At 41.3% G+C, this 16553-nt stretch overlaps 1 protein-coding gene across 3 annotated transcripts in view; it reads left to right on the forward strand.

Moving 5' to 3' along the window:
* Positions 1 to 13198, forward strand: part of syn3 (synapsin III) — a gene marked incomplete at both ends in the record, with an annotated part of 86402 nt that extends 73204 nt beyond the window's left edge. The window contains 7 exons of one of the 3 annotated variants that reach the window (XM_083999742.1): positions 3025 to 3167; positions 4409 to 4483; positions 4674 to 4776; positions 11112 to 11243; positions 11426 to 11444; positions 11539 to 11695; positions 13075 to 13198. In XM_083999742.1, the coding sequence (XP_083855868.1) occupies positions 3025 to 3167; positions 4409 to 4483; positions 4674 to 4776; positions 11112 to 11243; positions 11426 to 11444; positions 11539 to 11695; positions 13075 to 13198 (753 nt within the window). Of the gene's footprint in view, positions 1 to 3024; positions 3168 to 4408; positions 4484 to 4673; positions 4777 to 11111; positions 11287 to 11425; positions 11445 to 11527; positions 11696 to 13074 lie in introns of all 3 variants that reach the window. The other 2 variants (XM_083999741.1, XM_083999743.1) reach the window with 2 other exon arrangements.
* Positions 13199 to 16553: the final 3355 nt, after the last annotated feature.

Raw genomic sequence — 16553 nt, forward strand, 5'->3', positions numbered from 1 at the left:
GTTTTTTCAGCAGTGTTCTATCTATCTATCTATCTATCTATCTATCTATCTATCTATCTATCTATCTATCTATCTATCTATCTATCTATCTATCTATCTATCTATCTATCTATCTATCTATCTATCTATCTATCTATCTATCTATCTATCTTCGGGCCACTCACATTGAAGGGTATATGCTTCTTACTGTATTTGATGTGACCCTGACATTTCTATCCAGCTGAAGGAGAGTCCTGAACAGTAACTGCATTAACTATATCACACTTGTAAACATAAACCTTATAGGCTTTTAGGTGATACAATGATTAACCAAAGAGGTCAAAACATTCATCAATTTCAAGTTGAAAGGTTTGTAAATGAACACAGCTCTAATAGCTAGAGCGAGACTCGTGCCTTTTAGATCTCACTTCTCTTTTACTTGGCATTATCCCTCTAATCTCCTGAAGTTTCCCCCTCGCTCTCTGGGCAGCAGATGACCTGCCAACAGCTCACTTGGCTGTTATTTTAAGGCACTCTCTCCCTCCAAGGTTCTTTCAGTGCTAACCCCTCGGTTGTGAACTCAAAGTTGATGATAATCGGCCTTGGTGGGGCTTTGGACTGGGGTTTCTGTGCAAGGGACCACTGCACTCGCTGTATTTTTTCAAATCTAAATCCTGCAGCAACAGCAGAATGTTTCTCCTCATGTTTGAGGAGATTTGCAGAGAGCCGTGATACAGAGTTTTCCTATTCTCCCATCTGCCTCTCCCAAAATGTGGGTATTGTTCTGTCTGAAACATGAGGGTTGGTGTGACCTGGGAGGCCTCACACAGTTTCACACTTTCACATTTGATGTTAGCTCTTTTATAACCAACATTAATTCACGAGCACTCCTCTGGCTTTCACCTGTGTTGTTGCTGTGCTTCATCGCTAGTTTTCACCATTAAGCAGTTTTTATCTTGAGCTCTCAGCATTCTTTCTTCTATCTTATTGGATTCAGCGTATCTCACTCATCCAAGTTGTTTTCCACCCCATGTTACAGTTTTTCTCAGTCGCTTTGGTGCTATTCTCACATCACTCTTAACATTTGCACAACAGTTAGTGCATTTCTCAGAACAATTATCACAAACTGCAAAACCTAGTGGATAACCTGCAAAAGCGCGTCACTTGCTCAAAATGGATTGTCCATCCCTCAAAAGCAAGTACTCATGTCAATGAAACTGTCAGTGTCGTCAAAATGAGAAGTCCTGACATCATCGTTTATGAACAAGATGGTCAAATGGCTTTGTCATGTTTTCATTAGGACACGTTATTCTCTAAGTGTTTTCCAATGCAAAAAGTGATGATACTACCTGAAAATGCTCCAGACAGCACTATACACTACTGGTACAGCCATGTGAAAACTACAGTAAAGTTACACATTACTGTATTTAGTGGAGATACAGAATATGTATGTTTCACATTTCTACTGCATATGCTCTTTGCCATTCTGATTTGTTCACAGCGTTGTGCAAAGGAAAAATACACTACAGTCATCTACAACAAACATAAGAAACACTCTTTGGGTACAACTTTACGTAAACTATGTTGCAGTATTATAGTAACTGAACCTACAGAGTACTGTAAATCATTCCTGCACATCCAGACGTTCCAGTCACATTTTCATCTACATCACTCTGTCAAATGTAGCGATTGAAACAGATTCAATATTCCCAAAGATACAGTAATGTCATCCTTACATTGTATCTCTTTCAACCTTATGCCATTGTTTGTAATGGGCTCAGTCTCTTCCACCTCTGTGAGGTTGTCTTGTAATCCTATGTGATGCTGAGTAAAATTACAGTAATGTACAGTACATGTACTGCATCAACCATTATTACTGTAGTGTACAATACTGTCAAAGTGCTTCCTACTTGTAAAATGCTGTAGTACAGTACCGTACTGTAAAGATGGGAAATCTTTACTGTGGTTGCTGTAATACATTACAATACAGTAAATCTGTTCTCTAGAGAAGCTGTAAGTCTAAAAAAGTTCTTGTCCCACTGTATCTTACAGTAATGCCTGACACAATGACAGCAGTGCAGATTGTTTAGTGCTGAATTACTGTCCAATACCATACATACCTGTTGTTCCTTACTGTAAATGTTTGAATAATTGAATTCACAGTGCTTCTCCCAACATTTAAAACTAGTTTGACAGATTTTGAAAACTAGTTCAAGAATTTTGTATGTAATGACTCAAGCAATGAAATGAGGACTATTAGTTTTTTAGGGAAAGACTATTCAGCGTTCAAAAGTATAGTTCATTTTGACTGACATGACATAAACAAATGATAATGTTGTAAAACAGCAGAGAATTGTATGAGAGCAACTGATACATGTCCAAAAGCATTTGCACTTTGTTCAGAGGAAGGAGAAACTGCTACTATGATGTGGACAAATGACTACATGTTGTGGAGGTTGAACTAATAGTTATGAGAACTTTCATTCTGATCTGAGAATAGCACCAAAGCGACTGAGAAAAACTGTAAGTCAACAGGGTATTGCTGTACGCATTGCAATCATTTCGGTAGATTGGTCACAGATGCATCGAACTCCTTATTTCAATGCATTTTAGAGATAGATGCTGACCTTTGCTTAAACCTTAAACCTTAAGGCTCATTAAGTCTCATCTTCACTCATGCTGACAAATCTCCTACTGTGATATCAAAGACAGGGACCGTGATGACGGTGGTAATACTCTGCTGTTAAGTGATGAATTTGTCTACCAATGCCCATTGGCTCAGTTTCTAAACACAGACTTTGTGCATTCTCTGTGGGCTGAGGCTTTGATACTTTCACAGTGTTACACTATGTTACAACATACCTAATTCCAAACTTTTCTTATCCAATGAATTTTATGTAACACTGCATCACTTCCCCTCATTTGGAGCGCACGGTCCTCAGTCTAATCACCTGATCATGGGACTGAAGTGACGTCCTTCCTGTTGGATCTTGATGTCCTGTAATTAGCTACTTGCTCACTCGACGTGTGTCATTTGTCCCACAGATCAAAGTTGAGAGTCAGCAGGACTTCCAGGACATCACCAGTGTGGTGGCTCTGGCAGGGACCTACGCCACCACCGAGCCCTACGTCCAGTCCAAGTACGACATCCGCATCCAGAAGATCGGCAACAACTACAAGGCTTACATGTAAGACGTCAAAGCACCAGCATCACACACTTCAGAGCAGTAGGGGTCCATGTGTTGTCAGAGTACCTTTAAAAATGTAGTGAGGATCTCTGTATACATTAATATAATAATAAAAGCTGGTTTTAAAGAGATATTTCAAAATTTTGGCAAATTCGTCTATTTCCATAATCCCTATAGTCATTGCAGTAGGTTCATCACCTTAATTGTCGGTGCAAGCTGTTTTTAGATCGGCGGGGCAGAGACGTGAGCTGCTCAGCTAACGCAACGGAGGCTCATGGTGTTTCTACGTTTCCCTCATCAAACTAAATACACAATCCAACAACTCCAAAACACTCTGGTGGACAAGCTGTAACCTGCACATTCACCACGCTATGGGATGTATAAAAGAAAAATGACAAAAACGGGCTCTCACACCATCCCAGCAAATAATCAAATCACTGAAATTGATCTCTGTTGATTGGACCACTTTGTGTGAGGCAACAAGACGAGACTGTTGTTCACTCATGACGGACCAATATGGACACATGTGCAGACACACACGTAATCTGTTTTGACTGTCTAGAACTAGACTGCAGCTCTATATTATTACCTGCTGTTGTAACATGTTGTGACAAAAATGTCATAAGAAAAAAGTATGATGAAGATAATGTATTCTGTGTGGGGACGGGACTAGATAAGCTTTTGCTTCTCCCACTTTCCCTTTCGGCCATGTGTATTGTATGATTTAAACTAAGATGATGTTTGATGATGATTGATCTAACTGACATGCCCGAAATAAACAAATAAATAAATAAATAAATAATAATGTATAATTATGTAACATTACGAAACATGAAGCAAATACTACTAATAATACCACTAATACTATTTTTTGAAGTCACTCTGCCGAGCAGCCGTGTCTGGAATGTAATTCGGCTATGCATTTGCTTCGAAAACAACTCTGTCTCATAATGTTTCATTATTATTTCATAGTGTGATCGCAATTTACATTTATTTGGCAAAGAACTGTTTCCAAAAGCATTTACCACAACCCTGGATAGAATCAAATTTCTAAAAAATAAAGCTGAAACACTCTAGAAAGTTTCATCTTTTAGTCATAAAAATGCACAGTGCATCTGTTGCACGACATGTCTTTAATATAAGCTAACAGTAAGTTTACTGTTGAGAAACTGAGTGGCTTTTGATAAGTTTGTGTTTTCTGCAGGATGATTCATGTCCTGATGGTTGTCTTTGATTTTCAGGAGAACATCCATCTCTGGCAACTGGAAGGCAAACACAGGTTCCGCCATGTTGGAACAGATCGCAATGACAGACCGGTGAGCTGACGCAGTGGCATGATGGGAGAATACACACCTGTCTGTTGCCTCTTTCATTCCTTCACAGATATGGCACACAAATTAGCTGCTTTTACTTTTTTTTTAAATACATTTTTGATCTTGAAATTTCCAGAGTACACAAGATATCTATTTGATTGAATTATCAGCTACATGTGTCTCTGTGTTCCAGATACCGGCAGTGGGTGGACTCCTGTGCTGAGATGTTTGGTGGCCTTGATATCTGCGCAGTGAAGGCTGTCCATGGAAAAGACGGCAACGACTACATCATCGAGGTCAGTTTGTCTGAGGTCAGATGTTGTGACTTTGGCGTGAAGCCAGGCCTGATTACAGATGAACATTAGACAGAGCCTTGAAAGAATGATTAAAGTGAAGACTAAACAGGCAGCAGAGAGGAAACAACAGTTGACATGGTGCGACCGCTGACAGCCTGTTTACTTCAGCCTGCTGATAAGGTGCTAATGGACTTGTAGCTTCCAGTTTATAGACTAATAAAAGTGTGGCAGCCTGGTCAGAAACGACCAGTTTGCACTGCAGTAACACAGGTCGCCTTTCACCTCCAATAGCTGACCAGTCATGTGTTGTGTGAAAGGTGACACTCACACTAATGAACACCTGACTCTGGGTCTTTAAACCAGTTAGCATTCGGTCCAGGTGTACGCTACGTACCCTTCAGATACTTTTAAAACCAGAACCGTTTCAAAACTGATCCCAAACTCCTCTTGTCAAGAGCCATCTGCACCTTTATCTAGGAACTTGAAACTTTAATAAGCCTATTACTTTAATTTAAAATTTTAAATGTATCTCACAGGAAATTCTTCCAGATCCCTTTCATATATATATTTTTTGATTTCTGATATTGATTCCTATTCAGTGAATTGCTCAAAGGTGTTTCATTTACCTTATCGTCACACTTAGGTTCATCAGTGTTTTTGGTTGAATTCTCCAAACTCAACTTTCAGGTCGTCCCCTTCTTTAATAACTAATATAAAACAAGATCATCTATTTTCTGAATTCAATTCTGTGTGGCTGAGTTTGTATTACATCTCAGCACAAGTTCTGAAATGTTGAAGCTCCTCTTGTACTATACTTCATTCACCTGCTGCATGATGCTACACTTATATTTGAATCTATATGAAAGGAGAGAGGGAAACAGTAGTTGAGGCAGGTCTGGGTCCTGCTGCTCCTACAGAAGCACATGAACGGTGGTAATGAAGATGCCATCCCCTGGGAAGATGAGCAGAAACTTTTCTTCAGGGTTCAACAAACAAGAAAAAAATGTATTGGATGTTCTACACCCGCTGGAGCTGAAAATGGACTGAAGTGAAGTACAGCACAAAGCCAGAAGAGCTCTCACTGTATTATCACTGCTGTCACTCTCTGCACAGGCACTTCAAACAGTGTTCAGACCATAGGTTCAGACATGCATGGGGGCCTTTATAAAACAGGAAGTCAGTTTCTGAGTGAAGCTGATGCAGGTTGAGAGACCAGCAGGCAGGTGAACGCTGCCTGAGAGTCCTCAGTCAGGGGGGATCTGCTGATAAGAAAGCAGCAGGAGCCCAAACGTTGTGTAATGTTTAATCAGTTTAGTTTTTAGTCAGGTCTCCTGTGTCCTCAGATCTGAGGAAACAGGCCACTCTGGCACGTCTCACATGCCCATTTTTAGTCTTTTAGAGCATTACGATCACACGTCTCTCTATCTGCACATCAGGTGAGGTCATCGGTGAGAAAACAAGCCTCGGACTATATCAGGAAATATCTACCAGCTCCGCAGAGATATATCATCCAGGAGCTGGACTGTGACACACAGAAAGCAGTGACACATCAGGCTGCGCTTCCTCTTCATCCACTCTGTCAGTCTGATGGAATTTAATTAACTGCGGCAGGGAAGCTGTCTGCTCCTCAGGCTCAGGTCACACCTCACAACAGTAATTACACAAGATGAATGTATGACAATCACCCATGAATTTAAATGCTGACAAGACGTATCTGTAAAACAACACTGACAAGCACAGCTGTGTCCCGGCTCAGAGGCCACATCCTTTCGGAGGACGTGGTCCATGAAGGCGTGGCCCTTCGTAGACCAAACCACAGTGAGACAGGCTGGTCTCCACAGGGCTTTCCCTCCGTGTCACCGGCTGTTGATGTGCTGGCAACAAGTGGCACCAAATCCTCATAAGTGATAGTTTCTGCAACGTTTATCTGTTCGCCTTGAATACAGTTTACAGGACTAAGTGTTCTGAAAAAGGATTAAAGAGACTGTACTTGAGTATAACTCTTATTTATTTGACAGATACAGTTCCTGGCTACTTCGACCATTACATTCTGATAATAATAATCCAATAATATGGGCTGCATTCAAATTGCAAATGATACATATGTATTTCCACACAGCTGAGATTATTTTTGCGGTATTTTTTCTACTGTCATGTTTGACTCACACTTTCTTCCACTTCTGGCAATGTGCAGATATGATTTCTATTACAGCCCAGCCCTGCATGAAATCACATATCACAGCAACACCCACACTGTACAACAACACGTCACAGCAACACAACTTGACACTTAACAGGACGAGGATCACCGACATTATGTTTAAAAGAAAAACAAACATGTTCATATTATGAGGAAGAGACACACACACCCCACACATGATTTCACTCATTAACTTGACTTTAAAGTTACTGTCAGTTGTTCAATACAAAGACACAGAGCATCAGGAAACTGAATCAGATAAAATCAGATGTTTTTTTAGTTTTTTTTTTAACTCGGAGTGAATCATGAGAACAATGAGGCTGACAGGGAGGAGTAGAGACTCTCTGTTTCCCACCATCACCTCCCCATAATTTTCGGCGAGCACATCTCACGTGTTGTGCCGTCTGAGTGTTCCCACGCACGCAGCCCGGATCAGCGTCCAGACAGAACACCGTGCAGCTCAATAAAAGTCAAGAACAACACCTCTGTGTTCCTCTGCTGAAGAGGCCAGTGGCAGCTCCAGTCCTCTGCTTCCATGCCTCTGTGTCCTAATAAATCAGCAGGGTGGATCCTGCCTCTGTTCACCACTGCACGCCGTTTGAAGTGGGGCCTGGCGCTGGGCTGCCAGGCCTCTGCTCCGTCCTCTGTGGTAAAGATTCAGCTGGCCGGGACACTGCTGCGCCACACCCCGCCTCACCACCAATCCTCGCCAAGACGCTGACTGCTGATGTGGTTCCGTGTAGAACAGTATGAACCCAAACAGCCAGAACTCAGACTGCACCGAAAAACACCGTGTGGATTTGAATGTCTTTACCAGTACTGATTCCCCAGGCACAAGGTTTCACTTGTCCTCGCTGCTTTGCTGTGTTTCAGTCAAATCTAATCAAAGATGGTGATGACACAGGATGTAACATCATTTAATTAACTCTCAAAAGACTAAAGTCTGACAATCTCTATACCTGAAGACAATGAGTCATAAGTCACAGAGGACTGGGGATCTTCCAGGTCACTGTTTGATTGGTGCAGGGGCGCCACTAGGTTTTAAGGACAGGGGGGCCTTAGCACCGAGGAGATGCACAGGGCGTGAACGAACGTAGCAAGCGAGCACAAAATTAAAACAGCTAACAAAGACTAAGAAATTGCTTTTCAACATTTTTGGACCGATTTAACAAAGATACACTATGTAAAAATGTGATTTGATTTGATTTGATCCACTTTATTAATCCCAGAGGGCAATTCTGTTCTATTTTAGGCAACCGTAGTTTTATTTCAGCCTGTTTTTTAAAAAAGAGAAAGCTAAGACCTGTGAGATTACTACATGTCAGAATGAAGACAGGTGTTTGAGTAAATCAATCTGGAGCACAGTAGAAAATGTAAATTTTTCGTCTCCGCCTAGCAAAAAACACATTATTTTGAGTATAATCTGCCTTTGAATCATGGGATAGTAGCCCAATGAATATATCAAATGTGCAACTGTGTGTATCTGTGCAAAAGTAGATGCTAAAAAAGTGAACCTGAGCAATTTTACAGATGTTTTATTATCACAGATAAGTCCAGGTGGAATTTGACCTTTCTCAGGTACCAGACTGGAAAACTATTCGTATATCACTAATAGCCTAGTATGTCATAATGGTTATTCACTCCATTCAAATACAACTGTTTTTTGGCTAATTTTGATTTCACACAGACCTCTTCACATTTCCCCATCCAAATAAGGCCATACAACAGAAATGCTACATTTTAGGATTGGTGCTTGCATGCACAGAGATCGTCTATCCAGGGAGGCCACTGAATTGACCCAAAGATTCCTTTTAAATTATATCCCATCAGGCTCCTTGTGACCTATTTGCTTTTTGAGATTGTCTTATCTTGAAATTATTTCGCCTGGTGTCTTTAACGTCAACCTCAGAAAAAGCCGCTCACTTTCTATCCATGCTTGTTGCTGTTTTGCGCTAGTTAGTGGGTCACGCTAACATGAGTTGTACGTTGGAACAGATAAACACAGTGTTCCATCTTTTCACACACTCTACATGTGGAGAAAACTGGAGCTTGACGTCATGCATGTACATGTAGAGCTGTGATTGGACCACACGCCATGGGGGAGGGGTGTGGCAAACTGTTGATTGAGTAGTTGATTCTATGGTTGAAACTGTACGTAAAGATCCACTGCTTTTCTGTATTTAGATCATTGATAGAGTTTGGGTCTTACAGTTTTAATAGGATCTTAGCAATGGACCTGAGTTTTCTACAATTTCCCATGACTTCAAAGACTAGATATAATAAATGGCAGATTAATGGATAATGAAAATAGTGGTTGCAGCCTCAGGAGGTTCTACTTGATGCTAATGCTCTTCCTTAATGGTGTTCAACAAAGCGGCCAGCTGGGCCCAGGGCCTTGTGACATTAAGTGGGTTTTTATATTTGCCAACCAAAGTATTTTTATAACTTTTCTCTTTTTAATTTGCGTGCATTTTATTAACTGATGATCCTGATCAAAGCGGCTTGAGCCACAGAGAGGGGGAAGCCCTGCTCAGCCAGTCAGTGGGAGACCTGCTCTCTCTTCAGCACATGACGGGGCTCCGCTCAGTGTACACTGTTTACGAGAGGATCAGCTCCGCTCTGCGCCGTGTTTACAGCCGGTGGCCGGGGTGTGGTGCAGCAGCCTCATCCACCACTCCAGGCTTCTGCATCCAAACCGGCAGCACCAGCAGCCACGCTCCTCTGCCCCTGTTTGTTTTGGTCCTCGGGGAGGAGGATGGCAGATCTCCAAGCCCCATGTGCTCTGTGGCTCTGCAGCACACATGTACGTGCATGTGAGCTCAAGTGCTGGGAAAATTGTTGTTTTTTTTCTTCAAGGTTAATTATTTGTATTGCAGTGGATGTGGTCATGCCCCTCCACGTCCTGCCTAGGGCAGAGGAATATTTATAGATAGAGTCACATTTTATCTGTTGCTCAATGGAAATTCTAAAATATGAGCTGAACTCTAGCCTCTGACTTTATCTCCAGGTTTCATCAGAGAGTCGGTCGGTCTCTCAGCATTTACTCTTATGGGCCTTTAACGTGGAGCAAAACCACATCTCACATTTAGACTGAAGTTTTTCCATTTACTTTTACTTGATTCATGTGATCTGTTATCAGACCAGACTGAGAGGCTGGAGAAGACCATGACCCAAAGACATCAGTCAATGTACTTCACAGACTTAAAAGAAGTATTAAAATAGTAAAGTAAGAAGCATAAGACTTCAACCATCTCCTCGTGGCTGCCTGCCTCCTCCATCAAGGCTGGTTTCAGGTTCCATGCTGTTTATCCAGAATCATATATGGACCGTGTGTGTGAAATTGACTCATAGTTTCTCATTGAAGTTTTGAATAATGGCTAAAAAGTGTTTGTGAAGTCATTTTGACTCTGGCTTTTAGCTACCAAATCCTAATCAATCTTTTCTTGAGTCCAGGTTAACATTTTACTGAATAAAAAGAAATCCCAGCAGGAACTTTATCGATTCTGCAGGAGAATCTCAGTTGTTGCTCCATAGTAGGGTGTAGAGAGACCAGGGACTTTCTGTGGAGTATGGGAGTGTAAAGCCAGTGTCATGCTCAATGCACCTGGTAATAAATAATGTTTAGGGCCAGCAGAGAGTTGTGTTGCTTGTGGCTGGCTGTGGGGAACACTGTTGTGTGTATGTGATTTCTGGCAGTGACTCATCACAGCTGGCAACACACCACCGAGTCCATTACTGCAGTCCAGAGGTGGACAGTCCATTACTCCAGTAGATCCTCCTGATTAAATGTGACTGTGGACGTTTTCAGTCTTCGTGTCAACATTGTTGTTTTGTTCTAAACCTTCAAAAACAGACCTCAGATCAGAATTTTAGTGGAGTTAAAGTCAGTAGTTATAACTTGAGGCATTAATCCTCAAGTTAAGTAAAATACATATACAAAATGATATAATATATATATATACAGTATATACAAAATATATTCTGAAAAGACAGTAGTCAACTAAATGTACTTTCTACTCCTATGACATCACTGACACCCAACCAGTGATCTCTTACTATAATAGATACAATACTGCCACCCTGTGGAGGAGTCATGGTGTTAAACCTCTTATTGTTTCTCAATGGGTCTCAACAGGTGATGGACAGCTCCATGCCTCTGATTGGTGAACATGTGGAGGAAGATAAGCAGCTGATCACAGAGCTGGTGATCAACAAGATGGCCCAGGTTCTGTTGGGAGTCTCCAACCCTCAGCCTTCTTCTATCAAGGTACAGCGCCATATCACAGTTACACTGTACATAAACAACAAAGGTTGAAGGAGAAGGAACAGTGATCATATCTGGATCTGTCTTATACCATTTCACTGGAGTGTTTTGTTGAACATTATGGTTTTTACAATCCATGTGAAACAGTTGAAACCTGTGTTCCTTTGTTTCTCTTGTGTCGACAGACCACACAGCCCAGACGAGGTAAGAAAAAACACACTTAATCTCTGCAACTGTTCATTTCTGTGGAGATGAAACGCAGTGAAACTGATGCGTGAAGTGTGTTGGCCTGCTGCAGGAGGACACCGCTCCGCCTCCGCCTCTCCGTCCCAGTCTGCCCAGGGCTCACCTCAGAGAGCCCGCTCAGCCACCACCTCCCCCAGCCAGGCCTTCCAGCCCGGCCCCATCCCGGCCCCCTCCGGCCCTGGAGCTCAGAAACAGTCACCACAGCTGAAGTGAGTCCAGACGAAAGATCAACTCAGTGTTTAGAAGATGTCGGCATTTCATTTGATATTCATGTGCCAATGTCTTTATTTACCCTCATATCTTCTTGTCAGGGAGGACACATTGTTTCATTTACAGTTTTCTTTAGTTGCTTTGGTGCAACACACACATCAGAACCATCATTCTCACATCTTAATACAGTTCTCAGAACAGTTCATCATTTCCTCACATAAGTATTTCTCATTATGCTTGTGCAAAATTCAACTGTTTCGATATTTTACTTCTGAATTGTCTAATTATAGTATCCCTTGGCCTGTGCATGAAGTGTAATTCTCCTGCAGTTGTCCACATATGATTAAATGTGATAATAATGAGAAAAGCCAGGTTAACACATTCTATTATCCTATTTGTGCATCTGGAGATGTATTCTGATGTTTGTGAGATCAGCTGTTAACCCTGAGCCTGTATTATCACGTTAAATGAAGAGGCTTGTTCCATTATCTTCCTTCCACTCACAATGAAAATTGAGCAAGGGAATGGAAACAGACTGCTCACCTTCAATATGAGTTAGAAAAAAAAGAAGAAATATAAGAAATCAAAGCTTTATCAAATTTAATATCTTTGTTATTGTGGCTTATTTCATTTATCCATGCTTTCAGTATTTTATCAAGTACGACAAAAGGTCTTGATTCAACCCACAGCAGGTTTAGTTCTATGCTGTAATCTGTTGCACTTTTAAATTATATCATCATCTGACTCTAATTCTTAGAAACAGTTTGTGCTTTTGTCAGAAAGAATAACAGTCCAGCATTGTCCTCCATATATGTTGTATGTGGTGTGGATTTACTGTACTATACTGATGCTATACAGATCTATACATTTTTACCATGTTTTTTTTTTTTTTTTACTCTGCACACAAATCCAGACCATGTGTTATACAATTAAACACCGCAATGAAAACATCACTGTAAAAATCTAAAAAATCAAGTATTTGGATTATGGTTTTTTATTGTAAATTTTAGGATGAATCGTTTTATAGACCTAAAGCTCAAGTTGTCCACTGGCTTGTTTGTCAATTCCATGCACATTTCTAAGTACAGTACAGTGATCTGCTGAAAGGAGTTGGAATAGACCCCACGTTAGGAAGTTTTTTTTTCTTCTTTTTTTTACTTGATACTTTTTCTATTTTTCTAAAGTCACTTGAAATTTTATCGAAAAGTCTCGAAGCTCTGGTGACAGACAGTTAGACATGCTGAGCTGGTCTCAGAGCTGCATCAAAGTGACAGTGAAAAGCTGAGCCGTTTTCACAGTGCTGCAGCTATAGGCGGAGACATGAGTCAGTTACACTTGACAACACAAACACAAACTAAATCCTCTGTTTACTCGGCAGTAAATCCCAGTCGCTGACCAACACCTTCACAGAGACCTTACGAGGAAACCAGACCGACGACGAGGCCAAAGCCGAGACCATCCGCAGCCTGCGACAGTCCTTCGCCAGCCTCTTCTCCGACTAACAACCTCCACAGCAGCTCTTCCTGTCAGTTACCAGGTGTGAAACTGAAACCTCCCTTCATCCCAGTCTCTTCCTCCTCCAAGCCTCAGCTCTCTGCTCTCTCTCTCCGCTGTGATCCAAGTCTAACACCCGATGCAACCCGCTGTCCTCAGATCTGCAGGTTTATCACTAGAAAGGCCGCTAGAGTCTTCCTCACAGGAGATCAGTGCAAATGCAAATTCAAACCTAACTCCCTTCAAATTTATTTCAGGACCATAAGTGTCAGTTTAGCTTTTATTTTTGATTCTGCTGTTGTCTCCTTATACCCATAATCCCTTGTGTTTTCTTTTAGCAGACACTTGGATGTGTATTCAGTCAGTGTGGCCTCACTAGTGTTAAACCTGCCTTGTTGTTAGTGAAACTCTTATCTGTGCAAGTTTCATTTATACCTCTGTGTTTATTTCGATTGACAATGCAGCTTCCAAACTGTTTGCAGATGTCTTCAGCAATATTCAGATCTGAACCGGTTCCAGTGAACTCATGAGAAATGTTCTGAATCCGCTCAGTCCACCAGCGATCCTCCGCCAGCAGCCATGCTTCTCAGACACCCGCGTGCTGTGGACACGTATCGGCTCGTGTAGTGACGCCGCGACGTTACCAAAGTGCTTTTTAAGAAAACATGAAAAAAGTCCCCCCCCCCCCCCCCCCCCTGCACTGGGTCAACCAAACAATCACACTAAAGTGAACCAGCTCTGCTGTTCTGGCTCACAGCCACCGTCTTCCATCACAGTTCAGAGCTGCCCCCTGCAGTCCCTCTCTTTCTTCATGTGTTCTGTGGAGGTGGGGGGGTGGGGGTTGTCAAATAAGACCTTCTGTATGTTTACAGGCAAACGGTGAGGATGTGAAGTTCTGACATGTTTTCTTCAGTTTACACTTTGACGGAAAAAATTTATCTTAACATGTTTTTTTTTTCTTTGACTCTCTGCAGCCGACTGACACTGGCTGTAGAGAGTCAAAGATCATTCAGCACCTTCTCTTCTTAGCTGGTGTGTGTGTGTATGTGTGTGTGCGTGCACGTGTGTGTGTTGGTCATTAGACTGAAAACTTAGACTATGTTCCGAGAATTAAACCCCAGAACTGAAGTGTTTCTGTTTATAAGCAGTTGTTACACAGCTGTTTTAAAGAAATATTGTAGCCTTCAGTGAAACCAATAATTGCTCAGTCATTAATGACTTATTGTTAATGACTGAAAAAGACAATATTCTATTGAATTGATGTAAATAATTGATGTAAAGATAATCTCTGTACTGTATCTGTTGTGTCAGTACAAAACTGAAGTCACCAGTTGTAATTATCTGCAGCAATTAGAAGCAAATGAGAAGCTCCTGCAGCCTTGGAGCAACAGTCACTGACTATTCATGTTGCTTGTCATGCAGTGCACAATCACAGTCTAATAATCTTCTTCAATTGGACTTTTGTCTGGTAGCTCCAAGATCATCTGTGTTATTATAAGTGAATGAGACCAGATCAGTTTTTAATGACTGACAGCAGAGTGTGAGCAGTAAGTTTTATGGACCTGTGTTGAATCCAAAGTTGAATTATTATTATTATTATTATTATTATTATTATTATTATTATTATTATTATTATTATTATTATTATTATTATTATTATTATTATTATTATTACTATTATCATCATCGTTTTTAATAATAATAATAATGATGATAATAATACAATCCCAATTTTAAAGTAAAATCTATTTAAATGCATGAGAATATACAAAATTTACAGTGTGTGTGTGTGTGTGTGTGTGTGTGTGTGTGTGTGTGTGTGTGTGTGTGTGTGTGTGTGTGTGTGTGTGTGTGTGTGTGTGTGTGTGTGTGTGTGAAGTTGGAAATAGTAATATTCAGTATGATCAGTAATTGCCCATTTCTGCAATAATTATGTCAAAAGATGTATTTATTTATTTATTTATTTATTTGTTTTCAATTCTTTTTTAAACAAGTATTTCACTGTCAGAGAAACTCTTATTTATTTGTATTTTTATTTTCTAACCTGTCTTTCCACAACATGAAAAAGGCTTAGTGTTAAAACACTGTTACTCCATTGCACTGAAACAGCTCAGTGTGTGTTGGTGTGACTAACAGCTAACCAGTGGTGCAGGCTGGAGTCGTACTTCCACAAACAGCTGCTGTGAAGCATTAAGGGGAATGTCCTGGTTCAAGTCAGCACCAACGTGTCTTGAGCACTGTGAAATGAACCCTGGTTTTAATTACTGTGAGGTAGTTGCTCAGCACTCTGTTAGCCACCTTACCATTCATCGCTATTTTAACCCTCCTGTTGTCCTTCTGGTCGAATTGACCCAATCTGTTCCCTTCCCCCATCCTTCCTTCTTCCCTTCCTTCCTTCCTTCCTTCCTTCTTTCCACAATCCTTTTTCCCTTCCTTCCTTCCTTCCTTCCTTCCTTCCTTCCTTCCTTCCTTCCTTCCTTCCTTCCTTCCTTCCTTCCTTCCTTCCTTCCTTCCTTCCTTCCTTCCTTCCTTCCTTCCCTCCCTTCGTCCTTACTTCTTCTTCCTTGCGATTGACCTGATCTGTTCCTTATCCCCTTTCCTTTCCTTCCCTTTTACCTTCCTTCTTTCCCTTCTTCTTCCTTCCTTAAACAAATCTGTTCCCTCCCTCCATCTTTCTTTCCCTCCTTTTCCCCTTCCTTCTTTCCTCCCATCTTTCCCTTTGTCCTTCCTTTCTTCCTTGACCCAGGAGGACAACAGGAGGGTTAAATCAGCAAAACCTGTGATTGTTTAACTCCCTTCATTCAGCGCCTTTGTGGAAGTAGCCGCTCGGCTCCACCTCTGAGTTCCTGCAGTGTCGCTGAGCGCTTCCTGTGTCAGAATGGACCAAATTAGCATGTTGTTGTTCTTGTTGTTGTCGTTGTTGTTGTTCTTGTTGTTGTTGTGGTGAGACAGTTAATGCCATCTCTGTTGTAAAGATGCCAACCACAGTGTGTGATACTGCAGTGAGATAAGCCATAACCAAGAGGACTCTGATCACTGTGTGTTACTATAGAGACACTGCTGCTCTGCCCCTCAGAGGAAACAGCAGAAATCATAGAGGAGGATAGACGAACGATGATGTCACTTCTCTCACTTGAGGTCAGATTATAATAAATGACCTGATGTCACATGCTTTAAATCTCTAACTAGCCTACATTTCCTTTTTTTTGCTCCTTTGGAACAGAGAGTGTCTCAGTCTCTCATTCAGATGCTATAAACTAGTAGCTTAAAGCATTTTTCCCATTTGACTCAAACTTTGCTAGTAACTACCTCAAGATCAGCAGAGCTCTGCAGAAAGCAGCTGTAGAGCGGTAGTACTGGAAA

This window comes from Trachurus trachurus (genome assembly GCF_905171665.1).
Source record: "Trachurus trachurus genome assembly, chromosome: 23".
In the NCBI taxonomy this organism is placed as follows: Eukaryota; Metazoa; Chordata; class Actinopteri; order Carangiformes; family Carangidae; genus Trachurus; species Trachurus trachurus.